The sequence below is a fragment of the Narcine bancroftii genome, chromosome 4, assembly GCF_036971445.1.
Source record: "Narcine bancroftii isolate sNarBan1 chromosome 4, sNarBan1.hap1, whole genome shotgun sequence".
In the NCBI taxonomy this organism is placed as follows: domain Eukaryota; kingdom Metazoa; phylum Chordata; class Chondrichthyes; order Torpediniformes; family Narcinidae; genus Narcine; species Narcine bancroftii.
The window spans coordinates 91,291,172-91,311,028 of record NC_091472.1 but is presented as its reverse complement, the minus strand read 5'-3'; the positions used below and the strand labels follow the sequence as shown (position 1 = coordinate 91,311,028).

Below are 19,857 nucleotides of genomic sequence, written 5' to 3'. Positions count from 1 at the left end.
CAAGAGGTGGTCTATTGGAACTGCAGCTTTCCACAATCCAGATGAAATGTGGTAGTACTACCCACTGAAATGCTTGTTCAGGTGTCCTTCCATCAGGGGGCCCTGAGTTGATACCACCAACCCAGTTGATGGAGTGATATGACATCCAAGTCTTATAGCCCGACGGAAAATAAAAATTGAGCAAATTTGTTGTTACTTTTATATGTTTTTTTTAAACATAAATTCCATAAGGTTGAATTTTATTCCCAAAAATCTCAAATTAATTTCCTGAACTGCTAGAAGGCAGTTTAGTATGGGCTAGAGCCACCTGTATATTGAAGAAGAGTCAGATTTTATTGTCATGAACAATTCACCAAACTTGTTGTTTTGTGGCAGCATCACGGTGCAAACATTCATATAAACCACCGTACAAAAATAAATAAAAATAGTGCACGAAAAGTCAAAGTAAGGCAGAGTCTTTGGTTCGTTGGTCATTCAGGAATCTGAGGACAGTGGGGAAATAGCTGTCCTTGTGCCGCAGAGTGCTTGTCTTCAGGGTCCTTTACCTTTATCATGATGGTGGCAGAGTGAAGGGGGTATAGCCTGGGTGGTGGGGGACCATGAGGATAGAGGTTGCTTTCTTAAGACACCACATTTTGTAGATGTTCTTGATGGAATGAAAACTGGTGCCCATGATGTCGCAGGCCGAGTTAACAACCCTCAGGAGTTTTTTCTTGTCTTGAGCGCTGGCATCTTCGTATCATACAGTGTCTCCAATGCTTTGGATCTGCCTTCCTCCAGTCCTCTCCTCTCCAATTACATACTCTCACCTGTTTGGGGGTAATGTATGAACAAACAGATAAAGAGTAGGAGTTTTCCACTTGTCCTTCTCTACTAGTTAATTTGACTATTTGGGTTGGAACCCACCTAACCTCCACAACCTTTCACCACCCTGCGCTTATTTAGGAATTAATCTCCTTAACCTCAAAAAAAGTCCTAAAATCTACTTCCTCTGCCCTTTAAGGGTTCCAGAGACATGCTCTTCTGGGACCTCATCCCTGGAGCCCCTTCCAGGACCCTTTGGGACCCCTCCTGTTGCTATTGCTGCAACAGCAAGCACACTACCGTGCCTCAGGATGGAGGCAATTTTCAGGGATGGGGTGGTGAATGGTGTTGGGCTGATGTTTTCGACTCTGGGTGTTGAATCTCAGGCTTCCTGCTTGCAGTGAGCAGATAGGACATCAGCAGGGTATTATTCACCTTGCAACAGTTACCACATAGAAGAGGTGGTTTTGTGATTCAGACACGACTTGTCTATCATTTCCACTTTTCTACCCCTGTTCCCAGTTCTTCCGATTTCCTTTTTCTTTTTAAAATATTTTTTATTGAGTTCAATATAATAATCTCATGTACATGTTGCATTAATATAACAGAAGGAAATATCAAAATGTATAGATAATATACAATTGGTAAAAATGCTCTAATTAACAGTTTCCCATTTTTGTTATTAATTATTAATTAATATTAAGATTAAAAATGAAAATCACATGAATTGCTTTATAAGCAATCTGCTCATAACTTGGTAAAATATCAATTGATATTATTAATATAGTCTAGGACCATAATATATAAGCCATTTAATCAACTTATAAAAGAAAAAAAAGAAAAAAAATAAACTAACGCTAATCTAGCCCCTCCTTCTAATCAAAGTTACTTATGAAAAAAAGACAAAAAGTTCCAGTTTGAACAGATTAGGGGCCCATTCATAGAATATTATCATGGTTGGTGGTTTTAGGCTGTTGGATTGCTCCGGTGATGCTCTGTCTGGCTTCTGGAGGTAGCAATCTGACCCAGTTTCGTCGTTCTCTTTTTTTCTCTTTGCTTTTATATATATATATATATATATATATATATATATATATATATATATATACAAGTTCTCCCTATTTCCAAGGTGCCCAGTAATCTGTTGCAACCTTGAATGTAGTCTCCACCCAAAGTCCCCTCCACAGTTTCCTGAGGGAGAAATCTTCTCACACCCATGCGGCAGACACTTTAACATCAGGCTGTAGTCCATGGAGCTAGGGAACTGCCCCTCAGCAACTGTCCACCCTGCATTCACTTGGATCCCCTCCCCTCCCGTCCCATGCATCGAGGGAAAAATCCTTCCTCCATAAACAGTACCCCAACACACTGGAAAGTTGACCTGCTGGCAATGTTCAATCCATTTTGAATCCTGTTCATGAGATTTTTTTCAGTTTGTTTAATGATGATTTCAAATGCTGCAGCTTGCCGTTCACTTAGCCAAGTGACCCTAGGTGCATTTTTTATCCCTTCACCAGTTTCAATCCTCACCCGTGGAATCAACATGGCAAAGAGAAACATCTGCAAACTGTATTTGCAGAAAACAAAGTTATGTGGTGAGCTGTACTGGTGCAAGAATGGAGGCAAAATTCCAAAGGGAATTGTTAATATTTGCAGTGAATGTGTAAAGCGAGACCAATTTGTTTAGCGAAGGGCTGGGAGTGGCACAATGGGCTGAAGGGCCTCCTTTATGCTATCTGCTTCTGTGATTCAGCATTGTTTAGTAGTTGGAACCACACACTGATGATTGTACCCTGGCTTTCAGCTCTACAGTGACTGGCTGCAAGAGTTCAGGCAGAAGGCCCAGGAGACCCTGATCCAGAAGTGCACAGACCCCTCAGTGAGTGAATGGCATAAGTACAGATGGTTCTACGCGGTGATGGCGGTGTCCTACATGTTTCACATCTGAATATTTTTCTAGTCTTGTCTGATCTACTCATTCAGCATAGATTGTGGCTGCAGTAGCAGGGCAGAGGCTAAGTGTCTACTGGTGAAAAGTCAGCTGTTGGCAGCTCCAGACCTTTCCACCAGCAATCAGTCACAGGTCGGAAGTGTGATGGGATACTCTCAACTTGCCAGCATAAGCACAGCTTCTACAGCTCTCCACCATGTCAGTCCCATCCGGGACAAAGCAGGCTGCTTGATGCTGGAAGTACTTCATTGGCTGGGAGCCATCACTGGGGTTGCTGTGTCTTGCAACTACCAGTGCAAAGGACATCACTATCGCCATTCATTTTTGTTCTTTCTCACACTTTTTTTCAGGATGTAGTACTTAAGTTAAGAGAAGCAGAAGAAGCCCAAAGCACTTTACAAGCAGACTGTGAACAGTACAGGACGGTTCTCGCCGAGACAGTGAGTGTGTTCAGCTTTCCTCACCCAGGGTTGGCCGGGTGGCTGGTGCCGCTCTTTTCAATCCTGCTCTTTGCTTGGTTTCACAGGAAGGAATGCTGAGGGATCTTCAGAAAAGTGTGGAAGAGGAGGAGCACGTGTGGAAGGCAAAGATAGCAGAATCTGAGGGCCAGGTTCGGCAGGTGAGTGCCTGTGCAACAGGAATGGTCCCCTCCAGCTTCAGTGGAGAAGAGGAAGCATTATCGGTCTCATTAAACAGACCAGAGCTCCGCGTTGACTTGACCAATGTGACCCAAATTACTGTCATCGGGGACTAATTAACCAGGCAAGAATGTAGACCGCTGATTGTGCATAGACTCATGCATCCAGCTACATTGCAGCAGCCATATTGCTGAAGAAGGTAAGGCTGTGCATGGATCACTTGACGATTCTTTAATTGGTTATCCTGGGTCTTGACCATGCACCCCACTGCTCCTGCTACAGAGAGAGAGCGGGAGTAGGATTATTTCAACTTGTGCTTCAAGTTAGTATTTGAAGTAATTGTACAGACTCAGCAATTTAAAAGTCTTGCTTGAAGTTGGCAGTCGATAATATCATCCAGCATTTGATAATCATTATCCATTTGCATTAACATCATGTTTATGTAGAGCTGCAACAAGTTTTCAGAGTTGAACAGTGAACTGTTTGTTTCAGCTGGTCTACTCCAGCCACTCTGTTCTGCACAAGGTTCTTTCCTGTCACACTGTGTACATCCTCCCAGCGTGACTTCCATTCTCTAGTTCACAAGTGTGTTTATACAGTACTTTTCACCCTGTCCCACATTTTCACCCAGGCCTCATTGCCTTTCACCCTGCCCTGAAAAAAATTCTCTTGTTTCTCAGTTTTCCTGCCTCCCTGGCCCTATACTGTGGGGTCTCTGCCTTTATCAGATTCCCAACTCATCTCCCTTCCACTGTTCTTGATGGGGCTATTGATTTTGTCTATCTCACCTGTGGCCTGGCTTCTTTACCCTCTCCCAGAACCTCATACCCTTACAGTCCCCACCCCCAGTCCTCCACTCCTGTCACCATGATGCCTCTACTTCACACACATAATCTTTCCCTCTCCTCCCCTTACAACATTCCAAAGGGATATTTCCCTTTGGAAAACACCTTTTCTCTGTCAGGACACCTTTAACTGCAACTGCAGGAGACACACCGCTTGTCAGTGCACCTCGTCCCTGCCACCCATGGTCCAGAGTCAAACATTTCCACATCCACTTCCACTGTGCAATGTGCTTGATGATCACAATGTAGTGTCTTCAACACTGGAGAAAAATGGGTGACTGCTTTGTGGAACACCCCCATCCCAGGGGGATTCTGAGCTTCCAGCTGCCTTTTGCTTTAATTCCCTGCCCTACCCCTGTTCAAACTTTGTCTTCAGGCTCCAGTTTAGATAAGACTCGTTTCTCTGTGCCCGAGTAAATCCTTCTGTAGCCCACCACACCTTGTAGAGTATTAACACAGCTTCAGAAGTGTGGAACAAGGTCTGCTGCATCTTCGGGAACTTTTATGTTTGATTCTTTACAGGCACAATCTCAAGTAAGAACGTTAGAGGGCATGCTGGAGAAACTGAAGCTAGATTCCCAAAACACAGAGCAGGTGAGTCTTCCAGAGGGCCTGTGAATCCATCCTAATCCCTGGGCCTTCCCACTGGCAGCTGGGTCAGAGCTCTCATTACTCGTCCTGGCTCTGCATCCCCAGAGCGTTAGTTGGCGACAGTCAGTCCTGGTCCCGACAGGTCCAGTTTGGCTCCACCCTGCAAGGTGAGTGTTTTCCCACAATCCACTTTGTGAAATGACTTTCCTAATCTCCCTCTGTGGATGGACTGGTTCTGTTCTTTATTATGTCCCTTTGTTGAACAACTCCTGGAGAAAGTGTCTCTGGTGACCCCTCCGTGAAGTTTTCGCTTCCAGTCAAGAGGCTGATCACTGGGCTTTGGCTGCTTTAATGTTCCAAAGGAGTCCTATCACATCCATGTTGCAGCTCATGGCATACCTCATTGCCTTTTGCAGTGCTGAGGTGTCTGGGATATGTGACGCATGTGGTTACCCTGCCAAGGCTAATGATTGGGAGACATTGACTCAGTTGGCTTGTTTAAATTTAGGTCATTAATTGATGAGGAATTGAAGAATTATCAGTAACAATAGTTATGAAACCACTGGATTGTTGAGGAAACCTGTCAAGTTCACTGATGCCTTTCAGGAGGGTAGATCTTTCTCCATGGTTTCTTTCTCTGGATTGGACCTGAAGTAGGTCCTTGCTGGCCTGGCCCATCCTTCACCTGACTCTATGCCTAATGCCTTGGTCTGGCCTGTACCTGACCCAAGGTGTCAGTGAGGTGGTTGACCTTAACTTTCCTAACAGTCCATTTGCTTGTCATTGCAACCCTTCCAAAGTATTTTTTTTTAAATGTCTGAAACTTCCAGGTAGAGCTCAGCAGTGAATCACTGGATTGACTCTCCCTTCTTTCCTCCAGCTGAAGGAGCTGGTGACTGAATTGGAGGCGCAGTTGAAGCACCAACTAGAATCAGCGCACACACAGTGTCAGAAGTACTCGGAGGAAGTGAAAGAGGTGAGTGTTTCCATGGTCGTGACCTGCTGTAGTCATCTCCAGCTTCAATCCAAGCTGTACTGGGGTGGGCAGTACTCTCTGTATCCCTGGGGAATAGGCCGAGTCCCAATTCCTGGAACCTCACTCTGTACCAGGGTGACGAGTATTCGGTGTAACCCTTGGGAACAGGCCAAGTTCCTGTCTCAGGGATCCCACACTACACCAGGGTGATCAGTATTCAGTGTAAACCAGGGGAACAAGATGAATTCCCCAGGCAGCGTCCCATGGACCTGAAACTTTATCCTTGGGTTGATACACTACCACCCCCTTCTGTGTGGCATCTCCCCATGCACCTTGAGAATGCCCAGATGATGCCTACTACTTTTGAGTCTGGGATATTCCAAACTTGACCTCCAGTTGTAAGGGTCTTCCAATGGGATTGTGTGTATTTCCCAGATGGTGCCCTTCCCAGCACACTTCTCAGCATTATCCCACGGAACTCCCACAAGTGCCACGGTTAACTTGGACACTGACGGGTGCTTGGGCTAGCATCCTGGATGCCTTTGCTCCACATGCTTCGGATAAACTGAGAGGGGTCAATGTGCCTCCAGGGCTTGGCTGATCTGCAGATGGGAGTTCTGAAACTGACAGCAGGGAAAACAATGATCATAGTCATGGGGTTGGGTACTGGGACCAGCCTGTCTACCTCTGTTCCCATTCCATAATGCACCAAGTTTTCAAAGGGCCCACCACTTAATTTATTGGTGCAGTGCATTCTTCTGATATGGCTGATCATTTGTTCCTCTTCTCCTTTGTAGCTGAATAGCCTCTTAATAGACTCACAAATCCAGCTTGAGGCAGCCAACAATGAAGTGCAGAGACACAGTGAGGAGCTCTCACAGGTGAGGACCCTCATTTCTTTCCAGCTCCACCACGTGATATGTTAGTCAGTCAGGTTGGTTGTGGGATTAGATCATGGCTCTCCAAGTGAATGGGAGTGTCTGCCTCCACTCAGCAGGGCAGAGAGCTCCAAACAGCGAGGGAACCTAATATATTGTCAACGCACTCTCCATCCAGACAGCATTAACATTGACCTCCAATTTCTGTTCAACACCTCCTCAGAGTCTCTCTTTTTTATCCTTATGTTTCCTTTCCTCCAACTCCTCTCTCCCTTTCCACCCCTCTCTATTCAGAGAGCTACCTCCTCCTCAATCATTTTTCAGCTTTTTCTCTGCTGCCCTCCCACCCATATCCAACTGTGGCCTCTTACCTGTTAGCCTGTGCTCTTCCCCTTGCCACTTCTTCCCTCCTCTCATCCCCCTCAACCTCAACATTTTTATTGAGGCGCCTGCCAGCTCTCTGCTCACACCTTGACGAAGGGCCCAGTCCGGAAATGTTAGTTACCCTTCACTTACAACAGATGCTGAGTTTCTCCAGCAGGTCTGCGTTCTGCTGCAGACAAGTCCACGGTCCCAGCTAAACTGGAAAGCAGAGCCTTCTGAGTCTCCAGAACAGGACTCTGATTCCAAACCTCAAAAATGAGAAGTGGGGTTGGTGTACACTGCTCCGCACCATGGATCCTGGTCCAGTCACTGCAACAGCAAGTCCCTCAGCTGTCTTGCCTGCATTAGAGGGATGAGGAGAGTGGCACTATGCACCGGGAGAACCATGATCTCCCAGTTGGGTGTCTTGAGCTTGTTGGATTCCATGCCCAGGATTCACCTCGAATCAGGATGGTATTTTGGCCAGCACACCCTGAAGCCCCATCGTCTCAGCAGCATCTGGAGAGGGAAGCGCCGGCTCCTGGCTGTAGACGGGTGGCTGCGCTGGGGCTGCAATGGGTGGGATGGGCCTAATGGCCATGTCTTGTTCCTAAAAAACAGGTGAGGCAGCAGCTGTGTGAGATGGAGATCCACATGCACAATGGGGCTTCTGTTGGTTCGCCCAGTGCTCAAGCTGAACTGGAGCCTGCTGAGGTCAGGGTGGTGAGACTCTTGTGCATGGCTGGGAAGAACAACCCTTCCCCCAGCAATTTATAATGTTCACCACTCACACACGCTTCCTCTCTAACTCCATGTCATGTCTTGCCACCTACTATGTGGATCTATGTGCATGTGTGTGCACACTTGTGTCTGTGCCCCTGTGCGTACATGTGTTTGTATTACCATTGCCTAACACCATCCTCCCTGCTGAAAGTAGAGGTGTTTTTTGGCCCCCATGTTGCCATCTCCATCTTGCACTTTCCTGCCTGCCTTCTGTGTGAGGAATAATTCCAGGTCTTCTGTCCCTCCCAGGTTAAAATCCAGCTGGAAGAAATCGTATGTAGTGAGCAGACTGAGAGGCAGAAGCTGGCAGAAGAATTTGAAAAGGTTTACATTGTTTTGTTTAAATAAAAGCTAAAAATGCTGACTTCTTTTGCAATAGAAACATGCTGGGAACATATGGCAGTTTGTTGCATTGAACAGGGCCATATAACCGCTTCCTGAGTCAGTTCACTGACACCCCGGTCGCCTGTTGCCTCGGGCCGGGAGGAGACGGTGTACCACATCTTCGTGGAGTGTGTGAGGTTGCAGGTGCTGCTCCTCAAGTTCTGGCTGTACTTCAGCCCCGTGCTCCTGATCTACAGTCGACCGGTGCAGAGGCGAGATCCGGTGCTTGGAGGATTTCCTTGTGGGTTTGCTGTTAGGCTTGGCAAAACCGGCTATTCATTAGTCAAGGTGGCAGACATTTGAGGGTGTGGGCGAGCTGACTGCCTGCCCCTCTTTAGAGATACGTACAGGCCTGTGCGGTGTTGGAGCAGGAGCACGTGGTGTCCGACGGGACGGTGGCTGAGTCTGGGAATGGTGGGCTTCCCAGGGGGGTGTGCAATTGATGATGAAAATCGTGTTTTAATTTGATGTGAAATACTGTGTAATATAGAGGCAGTAGTGATTACTGCTTCTCGCAATTTTTGCTACATTAATAGTGGTTTTTAGTTGTAGCTCTGTGTGTTTTGTAATGTTGTAGTTTTAAATAAAGTTTGTATGTTAACAAAAACATGTGACAGGTTGGGTAGTCTGTACGGAAGGCAAAGCAGAGCTCGCATCTCGGGTCAAAGACCCATCAATGTTTTCGGATTTTATTTCAAATTTCCGACATCTCCGTCGCATTGCATGTCGCTGAAATATTTTTATTTGATTGTTTCCCTCCCCGTCTGAAAGTAAATTATTCCTTGATGGTGAGGGTTGGGGAGGGGAGTGCTGTGGCAGGATGCTGTAGGTGATTTCCAAAAGCACTGCCTGCTCTCACTCTAATTAACCTCCTTTAACTCGTCCCATTTCCTCCAAATCAAAGGAGTAGCCATGGGTACCTGCATGGATCCCAGCTGCGCCTGCCTGTTTGTAGGCTTTGTGGAGCAATCCATGCTGCATCTACACAGGCAAGATCCCACAACTCTTCCCCCACTATATCGATGACTACTTCAGGGCTGCTTCATATTCCCGTGATGAGCGTGTCAACTTCATCCACTTCGCGCCCAACTTCCACCATGATCTAAAACTCACCTGGTCCATCTCCGATAACACTCTCCTCTTCCTGGATCTCTGTCTTCTTCTCAGGAGACCAATTTTCCACCGACATGTACTGCAAACCCTCCAACTCCCACAACTACTTGGATTACACCTTCTCACACCCTGTCCCCTGCAAAGATTCCATCCCCTCTCAATTTCTTTGTCTCCACTTCCAGTCCAGATCTTCTGAAACGTCTGCCTTCTTCCACAAATGTGGCTTCCCCTCCACCATTTATCAACTCAGCCCTCACCTGCATCTTCATCTCATCTGCCCTGGCCCCCTCCAGACACAACAAACACCGAATCCCCCTCATTCTCACCTGCCACCCCACCAGACTCCACATCCAACACATTATCCTCTGGAATTTCTGGCATTTACTACAGAATCCCACCATTGGACACATTTTTCCTTCTCCCCTCTTGGCCTTCCACAGGGACCACTCCCTCTGTGATTTCCTCTTACACTCATCCTCCCCACCTACTGCCCCCCCTCCACCAGCATCTTTCCCTGTGGCCGCAGGAGGTGCAACATTTGCGCCCACACCTCCTCCTTCACCACAGCCCAGTGCCCCAATGAATCAACACTTCACTTGAACATCCAGAGGATGACTTATTTACTACATTCAGTGAACCTTTTGCGGCATACTCTACATCAGAAAGACCGGTCGCAGATTGGGGGATCGCTTCGCTCGGCACCTCCACTCTGTCCGCAACCTCAGTGGCCAACCATTTCATTTCTGAGTCTAGCTCCCAGACCCACATGTCTGTTCATGGCCTTTTGCACCATCCCACCCTGACCACCCACAGATTGGAGGACTCTCCAGCCAAATGACATCAACATTGTTTTTTCTGCTTTCTACTAAACTTGTTTCCCTTTTCTTTCCCCTCCTTCTCTTCCTGGTTTTCCAGTTTTCATCTCCTCCTTTACCCACCCAGCTCTCCCTCCTCCCGTTCATTCCTGCTGTCCCCTCCCTCCTTTCTCCACCTATCATCTCCTGCCTTTGCCACCCTTCCTCCCCCTACCCTTTTGTTCAGATGCCTGCCAGCATTCTCTCATACCTTGAAGAAGGGCTCAAGCCTGAAATGTTGGTTATGTATCTTTACCTTTGCTACATAAAGGACACTGTTTGACCTGCTGAGTTTCTCCATCACTTGTGTGTTTTTTCTACCTGGCCACTTCTGGATTCTCTCTTGTTTCCCGATGGAACCACGCCACATCCTCCAAGAGGAGATGATCGGGTGGAAATTAGAATGTTTGCCGGTTACTGTGTAGGCTGGTTCACATCAAAGTGGAAGACCTTAGCTGATGGTTGATTCACAGGAGTCGATCAGACCTTCCTTTCAAAGGATAACAAGGGGGCCAGTGAGGGTTGTTGAGGTCCTGCACCCTGTGTCAAGGAGCATCTCCAGTGCAGCAGTTCTTTCACAGGGAGTTTAACCTGACAAAGTTCTCACTGAACCAAGGAGGGGTTTAAGATAGGTGAGCAAATATTATGGGCAATGTACTCAGGGCTGGAGTAGATGAGGAGGTGAAGCCTGAGGCAGTTCAGCCAGGGTCATTGAGGGGCCTACTTTGGCCCTTCTTGCCTCTTTATATCAGGCCACAGCCAAGGCAAGTGCTGTAGGTTTGGAAATCTGAGCTATAATTAGAGGCAGCTGGCAATGCCCATCAAGTCTGTCAGCATTTGCAGGGACTGGCAGGATTTAGTTTCTGAGCGGAAGAGTTAGGTCCCTCTCTCCCCGCAGGAGCTATCTTACCCTGGACCTTTCCAGTTAAACGCATTCTCTGCTCAAGTGTCATGGTGTTAATGATGTAGGCATATGATTTCTTGCTGGTCTATTCTATGGTATGGATTGTGTGGGACAGGAGGTAAATTGTATAATGTCTGATTCCTGATAGGTTGTGTATATAATCTCTTAATAGGCCCAGCGATCTGCCTTAGACCTGCAGGAAGAGCTAGAGAAGTTGCGGGCCGCAAGGGATGGTGATAATGAGGACATCCTGAAGCTAAAGGTAGACCAGAGTGCTTTTATGGAGTTTGTTTAAGTTCTCTGCAGTGTCCCTCCCCACCCCCTCTCCCACTCCAAGCAGGAATTCCCTTAAGCCAAGAAGAGTTAGACTGGATAAATTCCCATCTCCTTGGGAATTCAAGTTAATGATGGTCTCAGGATTTGTGCAGCTTGTTTGTCTCCCAGTTCCCACAGCACAGACAGGCAACCAGGTCATGCTCTGCCCCCTCCTGTCTCCCTGGGGCATCAGATGGGCACCCATTCTCCACCGACAGGGCCAAAGCTGCCGCCCTCCTTGTGTGCATCATTGCTGCAGCACCCAGGCACAGGAGGAAGCCATTCATCCCCTCAATCTTATTCTACCATGTCTGATCCTCATCCGGGCTTTGCAACAGGCCCAGCATCTCCCAATTTCCCTGTTTACCAGCCTGGGTTTAATTTCATTCAGTACTGGCCAGTTATCTACTTGGGGACACTTTGGTCTTTGGATCATCACCTCAGGAAATAAGTCATCCTTCAGTGTATCTGGAGAACGAGGACACCAGAGCTAGGTTTCCATTTGTTTGTTTCTCTGCAGCTGTGGACTGATGAACATCTGTTTACTGTGCATGTGTAACAGTGAATATTAATCTCATTGCACAGCTGCAACAAAGACAGTGTCTGGTATCACCTTCAAATTTTGTCATCTGTGGTTTATTTCAGTCCAATCAGGATTGTATTGTTTCAGCTCAAAGTGTTTGGGTCTGAGCAATGGAAACCAGTCCAAATGTTGCTGGCATGTATAGTTCATTCCCACCTCATTACCAATGACCCCTGCCTTGGGAGACGGTCAAAGTTGATCCAATGACTTAGTAAGGGTGAAACTGTGCAGCACCCAGCAGGCCATCTTGGACCCTGGTGGCCTTTGTCACAGGAAGTGCCGGGCTAGTCCCGAGCAGTTCCTGCACCGTCCCAGGGAGCCCGTCCACGGGTGAAGTTTTGGCCCGGTGTACCAGCTCCTTGTGCTGTGTGTTTTATGTTACACACAAGATGGAATTTCACTTGGGAAGAGTGCAGACTGTTTAGAATTGTCTTATTTTCACGGATCATCATAAATTGGCTCTTCAATTATGAAGTAGCTGCTGAAAAGACTGATGCATTGTCTCCTTGTCCAGTTTCTGCCATTTTGGTGACGATTAGTTCAAAACTCGCAAGCCTCACCTTGCAGGCCACGCACAACTCTGCCCCCCACTGCAGATGTTACAGGCCACACACAACTCTGCCCCCCCCCCCCCCATTGGTCAAGTTGTGTGTCCTACAGAAGGGGCATTAACTGATGGTTTCCTCTCTGCTCCCCATATCCTCACCCCTCCCTTTCTCAGCCACTTCTTGCAGGTAAACTCCATCTCCCTCATGTCGTCCTTGCTTATCTCGTCCTTCACTCCCATTACTCCAGCTCTTGCACCTTCCACAATGCCAGCTCTGAAACCATCCAGTACTCCAGCTATTAAACCCTTCACAGTATCAGCTCCAGGGCCCTTCATTATGCGAACAGTGCAGTGGTAGAACTCTCCATCATGCAGTCCTCCAACTCCACAATCACTTCAGCTTTTGAACCTTCCATAGCGCCTGCGCTCAACTCGAGAATCGCCTGTGGTGCCAGTGCTCCAGGTCTAGAACCCTCTGTAGCGCCAAATCTCGGGTTCCAGAATGCTTCATTACGCCAGCTCCCTAGCTTGAACCCTATCACGCCTTCCTCTCTGTGAACCGAACCGCGGCCCACCCATCCCCATTATTTGATTTCTGCCCTTTTCTCATGCCAAGGTTTTGTCCCTACATCAGGAGGGGGGTCTGCCTCAGTGACATGGGGGGCGGGATGGTCCCTACGTCAGGGACACCACATTGGGAGGGCTGACTGTAAATCGGGGGGTGGGGGGTTGGAGGGGGGAGTCTGCCTCAGTGAGGGGGGTGTATCTACACACTGAAGAGCCGATGGTTTTTCTTTAATTCCCTGATCATAGGAACGTCTTGACAAAGAAAAGAAAATGACCAAGGACTTGGGCCAAGCTGCCAGTAAACTTCAGCAGATGCTGAAGGTCACCCAGGAACAACTTGACAAAGAAAGGGAGACCGTGGAGAGGCTGCAGGCGCAAGAGCAGGGGGAAGGGGAGGTACGTGTGTGAGCAATTCTGGGCACAGAATGCAAACTCCGCTCACTGGAAACCTTAAATTCTCATGTTTACACCCTCTCCATCCAAGTATATTACATCCTCATCTCTTCGTTATGTATATATCTCAACACAAAACTCTCTGTTCCACTCCTCCACTCTCCCTCCCCTCAACTCTCCTCTGCTCGCTCTCACTCTCTCCACCCCATTCTCTCTCCACCCCATTCTCTCTCCACCCCATTCTCTCTCCACCCCATTCTCTCTCCACCCCATTCTCTCTCCACCCCATTCTCTCTCCACCCCATTCTCTCTCCACCCCATTCTCTCTCCACCCCATTCTCTCTCCACCCCATTCTCTCTCCACCCCATTCTCTCTCCACCCCATTCTCTCTCCACCCCATTCTCTCTCCACCCCATTCTCTCTCCACCCCATTCTCTCTCCACCCCTTTCTCTCTCCACCCCTTTCTCTCTCCACCCCTTTCTCTCTCCACCCCATTCTCTCTCCACCCCATTCTCTCTCCACCCCATTCTCTCTCCACCCCATTCTCTCTCCACCCCATTCTCTCTCCACCCCATTCTCTCTCCACCCCATTCTCTCTCCACCCCATTCTCTCTCCACCCCATTCTCTCTCCACCCCATTCTCTCTCCACCCCATTCTCTCTCCACCCCATTCTCTCTCCACCCCTTTCTCTCTCCACCCCTTTCTCTCTCCACCCCATTCTCTCTCCACCCCTTTCTCTCTCCACCCCTTTCTCTCTCCACCCCTTTCTCTCTCCACCCCTTTCTCTCTCCACCCCTTTCTCTCTCCACCCCTTTCTCTGTCCACCCCTTTCTCTCTCCACCCCTTTCTCTCTCCACCCCTTTCTCTCTCCACCCCTTTCTCTCTCCACCCCTTTCTCTCTCCACCCCTTTCTCTCTCCACCCCTTTCTCTCTCCACCCCTTTCTCTCTCCACCCCTTTCTCTCTCCACCCCTTTCTCTCTCCACCCCTTTCTCTCTCCACCCCTTTCTCTCTCCACCCCTTTCTCTCTCCACCCCTTTCTCTCTCCACCCCTTTCTCTCTCCACCCCTTTCTCTCTCCACCCCTTTCTCTCTCCACCCCTTTCTCTCTCCACCCCTTTCTCTCTCCACCCCTTTCTCTCTCCACCCCTTTCTCTCTCCACCCCTTTCTCTCTCCACCCCTTTCTCTCTCCACCCCATCCCCTCCACCCACTTGCCCTCTCCACCCCCACCCCCTCTCGCCTCTCTTCCTCCCTCTCTCCCCCTTTCCCCCCTCCCCTTTCCCCCCTCTCCCCTTTCCTCCTCTCCACCACCCCCTCCCTCTGCCTCCTCGCTCCCACTCCCCCTCCTCTGCCCCTCTCCCACCCACTCCCTTTCCTCAACCCATCTCTCTTTTCTCTCGTGCCCTCCCCCTTTCTCTTTCATTTAGTTATTCTCCTCGTATGAGAATTGTGAAATCATTGAAAAGAGAAAGAGTTTTGATTTTTTTATTCTGTACACAATATTGTGTTATTAGTCTTGTTCCAGTGCCATTTTCTAACTTTTAAAAGTACCTGAGCTTGTTTGTTATGCAAGCTGCACAGTTAGTGTCTGCCCTGTGAGGTCCATGGTTAGTATTTGGGCTGCAAAGTTTATGGTTAGTTCAATTGTGCATGGGCTGCAAGTTCTACAGTGGGGGGCACAGTTGTGCATGACCTGTAAGGTCTGCAGTGAGGGGCACAGTGGTGCGTGGCCTGCAAGGTCTGCAGTGGTGGGGGGGAGGGGGGCACAGTGAAGCGTGGCCTGCAAGATCTGCATTGGGGACACAGCTGTGCATGGCCTGTAACGTCTGCAGTGGGGGGCACAGTTGTGCGTGGACTGCGAGGTGAGGCTTGCGAGTTTTGAACTAATCATCGCCAAAGTGGCAGAAACTGGTCAAGGAGACAATATTCTGCCCTGAGGCTTGGTTGCTGTGTGATCACCTGCAGTCTGATCTCATCCATGGCCCCTGTTTCATTGTCCTTGTCTCACAGATTTGGGCTATTGTGCTGACGTGGGCTCTGAGGCTTCCCATTCCATTTAGTTATTCTCAGCAGCTATGGGTCATGTGGTGTTGGATCTGGGGCTGGGATCTTTGCCCTCAATGCATCTTGTCATGAGCTCTGGCACTAACTTGCAGACTTGAAGTGAGGAAAGCAGTAGTCACTATGCCGTCACAAGAACACGAGGCAGAGGGAGCAGGGGTAAACTCATCTCCTCAAGCCCAACCCACCAATTAGTCTGATTACAATTGCTTCATACTGGCCTCAGTCCTCTTCTGTGCTAACACCATCAATTCCTTGATCTTTCAAATATTTATCCACCATCTTGTTAAATACATCTGGTGATTGGGCTGCCATCAGATTCCCCATTCTCTATGCACCTCAGTTTTAAATGACCATCTCTTTGTTCATAACTCTCCCGCTAGTGAAAGTGACTCAACGTCTGCTCTTCAGATCTTGCATGCTTGAAGATATTCATCACTTATTCTTCTAAACGCCAAACAACTCAGATCCATCTGTCTTGCCTCTCTCGATAGGACAGTCCTCTCGTCCCAGGAATTAGGCAAATGAACCTTCTTCAGACTGCTACATATCATTAGATTAGAGGACCAAAACTGTGCATGGTGTTGCAAGTGTGGCCTCACCAACACCCTGTGCAACTGTAACAAAACCTCCCTGTTCTTAAACTCCAACTCCTTCATAATGAAGGCCAACCTGGTTGTTGGACCTCCCTGCTAATGCTTTGTGTTTCATGCTCTGGGACACTTGGATCCCTCTGGGATACTTGGCTTCAGTCATTCGCAATGTCTCCACGCTTAGGGAATAATCCTCCTACCCAAAGCACATAGCCTCATACTTCCCCACTTCATTTGCCAGGTTTTCACCCTAATCATTCATCAAGGTTCACGTCGCAGAAGTAAGGCCCTTTGGCCCATCCCATTCATGCCGAGCAAGCTGGCATAAAAGGCTGTTCCTATTTGCTTGCATTCAGCCTTTATCCCTCTAAACCAGCCTTGTTTCAATGCCTTTTAAATCATGTCATTGCATCTACCCTGACAGCTTCCTCTGCTCGTTCCATATACACACCACCCTCTCCATGAAATTGTTGCCCCTCAGGTCCCCATTAAATTTTGTCCCTGTCACCACAAACCTATGCCCTCTAGTTTTGGTCCCCTACCCTGGAAAAAAGGTCACTATTCACCATATCCATGATTTTATGAACCTCTCCAAGGTCACACTTTAGCCCGCTATGCTCCTGGGGGAAAAGCCCCAGACCTTACTCTCTCTCCTGACTAGCCCTCTCATCCTGGTCACATTGTTATGAATTTTTTTCTGCTCCCTTTTTCCTGCTTAATGACATCCAATACTCCAAGCACAATCTCACCAACATCAGTCCATCTATATCCCAATGAAGGGTTTCTGTGTCCCCGTCATGTCACTACACACATTTTTGTATCACTGGCAGAGTTGGAGACTTTGATTTTTGTTCCCTCCTGCAGGCTATTAATGTAACTGTTGATCAATTGAGGCTTAAGAACCAATCCCTGGGATGCTACATCCCTGCAGCAAGACAAGGACCTGCTCATTCAGTTCTCGTCTGTTTGAACATACTAAGTGTTAGTGCACCCACTAGTCTCTTGCACTCCCTACTGGTCCATCAATGGTTTATTGTCATGTGTACTAGGATGCAGTGAAAAGTTTTGTGTCCTATCCAGGCTAGTCAACCCATACTTAACTACAGCACTTCCAATGTGCAGGGCATAGCTTTATGGTAACTCAAAGAGTGCAGTTGGAGAAAAAAATAAAGTTAAACAGTGCGGGGGAATTATCTTGTACAAATGAGAGGCCGATTGAAGAGTCTGATCACAGTAAAAAGAAACTGTCCTTGAATCTGGAGGTTTGCGGTTTTAAGCTCATGTATTTTCTGCCTGGCAATAGGAGAGAGAGGGGAGTGTGAACAGGATGAGCTGCTACCCTGCAGACATTGTGACTGAGTCCAAGTCGGCTGGGGAATTAAGATGGTGGAAACTATGCTCCTGCCTGTGTGTTCACTGGACTCTGTTTGTTCCTAGGGAGAGGAAAAGCTTGGGCCAGAAACAGAGGAGGATGGATTGAAGGAGGGGACATCTGTCTGAAAAACTCTCAGCTACAGTAAACACTACTCAATCTTGCCAGATGCCTTACAGTTATAATAATTATTATGCCATTCCTAAATCACCTGCTCAGTATTGTACTGTAGTTAAATGAGAAGTTAGTGAGCCAAACACAATTTTGAAAAAGTTGCAGCCATCAATTTTTTAAAGCTTTATTTGTTTTTTTTTCCTATTTCAAGACACATTCCTTCATACATGCCTGGACCACCAGTCTGCTGATGCCCTGCTGTCTATTTTGCATAGTAAGCAGAAGGGGCTTGGCTGTTCCACTTATGTGAAAAGGGAACTGAGATGTACTTTGGGGAACGTACTTTGAATTGTGCAATTTATTATTTTTCTTCTCCAAGAAAAAAAAATGGAGGAGGAAGAAGCTCGTGAACTTTATCCAGCAATGAAGTAAACCTCAGCCAGAGGCTTGATCGGGTCTTCAAGAGATTCTTTCCTTTTTTATTTCCAAAGTTGTCCATCAAACCAATAAAACATTGTAACTACTGGTGCGTGGTCCAGTCTTTTCAATAGTGTGTCAAGGCATGTGCTTGTGGCTCAGCAGCTCCCCCCTATGGCCATGTGGCAACTGATCTCATCAGGAGCATGTGTACAGGCTGGTCACAATTTGCCTGTGAACTGGTGGCCCACATGTCTGCACCTCACACCGCAGCTGTATAAATGAGGGAGAAAAGTAGGAACCCCAGCCTATTTGCATGTCAGTTACCACAATTATTACCTTGGACATGGGTCAGGAGATCTGTTGGGAGTTAAACAAGGAAGTCTGCAGATGCTGGGCTCCGGTGCAAATGTGTTGGAGAAACGCAACTGGTCTCACAGAGTCCATAGGAAGTAAAGGTTAGCCAAAGTTTTAGGGATGGGCCCTTCGTCAAGGTATGATAAGCAAAAGGCTGGCAGACAACTGAATAAAATGGAGGAAGGAGAGGAGGGGAGAAGGGGGAGGGCAAGTTAACAGGTAAAGAGATATCATCGGTGTACACAGGTGGGAGGATAGAAGATCAAAAAAAGCAGAGATGTTATTTTGCCCTCCCTGATCCCCAATCAGTGTGGCAGTCCATTTCTGAATGTGTATGAGATTGTATGGTTTCACTGTGACCACCTGGGCAGTCTAATTGGCCACTGTAATTTGTGAGTGGTGGAGATGATGGAGAATGAAATATGATTAGTGTGAATGAGTGCTGATGGTCGGCATAGACTCGGTGGACCTAAGGGCTTAATTCTGTCCTGTGTGACTATGATTGGCCTATACAGGCTGTTTTCTCTGAATCCCAACTTGATCGATCTTGGGTTTAAAATTAAAATGATGTTTCTCAGTTTTGGTCTGAACTACTGCTGCTCTGGTGGGTTTAAACTACATTTGTGGGGGTGTGGGGGAGGGGGTGGTGGAAACCAGAGTGCAAAAGTAGATAGAGGAGTGGAGGAGGGGAACAGATGATGTGAAAATTGCACATACCATTAGAAGTCAATGGGTTGTACATGGTGGAAATGTTCTCAGGTTCATCTATTTCAATGCAAGGAGTATTGTAGGAAAGGCTGACGAGCTTGGAGTGTGGACTTGCACGTGGAATTATGATGTGGCCATTCGTAAATCTTGATTGCAGGACTGGCAGTTCAATGTTCTGCCTTTTGTCACTCGAGATGTAATAGAACGGGGGGATGATAGGGTGAGGAGTGGCATTGCTCAGTTCACCACTGAATTTCTTGGCTACAAGATGGTGTCTGTGTAATACACAGTGAACAATTTGCACATTGGGAACCTTTTCCTTGAGAAAGGCGACGTCCTCAGTAATGGCCATCCATTGCTGCTGCACTGTCAGTAGCCACTGCAGTAATATTCCAGAGGGGAACATTGTGTTTCTTCAAATCATCCTCCAAACATTGAAAAATTATCTCACTTTTGGCAACACTTTTCAGGTACGTGTCAAACAAAAATTCATCAACAGTGCACTTTAGGCTTGCACTATAATACCTCACGTAGGCCATGAGAATATTTGACCTGTCAAAAGTTGCTTCATCGAGTTGGATGGAAAACTTGCAATGTTGAAGCTCAGATGCCGAGGTTTTATCCACATTATCGGTGATCTCATCAATGCGTCGTTTCACTGAATTTGCACTTAATGGCATGCAATATAGAATAGGTTGAGAGTCTTTCTTCATAACATTTTCAATCACATCTTTAATTGCTGG

At 47.5% G+C, this 19,857-nt stretch overlaps 1 protein-coding gene across 6 annotated transcripts in view; it reads left to right on the top strand.

The window, feature by feature from the left end:
- LOC138760821 (ribosome-binding protein 1-like) overlaps positions 1-18,155 on the top strand; it is a 115,561-nt gene extending 97,406 nt beyond the window's left edge. For 4 of the 6 annotated variants that reach the window (XM_069931992.1, XM_069931988.1, XM_069931989.1 and 1 more), the window contains 11 exons: positions 2,609-2,683; positions 3,106-3,195; positions 3,282-3,374; positions 4,761-4,832; positions 5,710-5,805; positions 6,603-6,686; positions 7,668-7,760; positions 8,079-8,153; positions 11,257-11,346; positions 13,343-13,492; positions 17,844-18,155. In XM_069931992.1, the coding sequence (XP_069788093.1) occupies positions 2,609-2,683; positions 3,106-3,195; positions 3,282-3,374; positions 4,761-4,832; positions 5,710-5,805; positions 6,603-6,686; positions 7,668-7,760; positions 8,079-8,153; positions 11,257-11,346; positions 13,343-13,492; positions 17,844-17,942 (1,017 nt within the window). In that variant the 3' untranslated portion in view covers positions 17,943-18,155. Of the gene's footprint in view, positions 1-2,608; positions 2,684-3,105; positions 3,196-3,281; positions 3,375-4,760; positions 4,833-5,709; positions 5,806-6,602; positions 6,687-7,667; positions 7,761-8,078; positions 8,154-11,256; positions 11,347-13,342; positions 13,493-17,583 lie in introns of all 6 variants that reach the window. The other 2 variants (XM_069931991.1, XM_069931993.1) reach the window with 2 other exon arrangements.
- Positions 18,156-19,857: the final 1,702 nt, after the last annotated feature.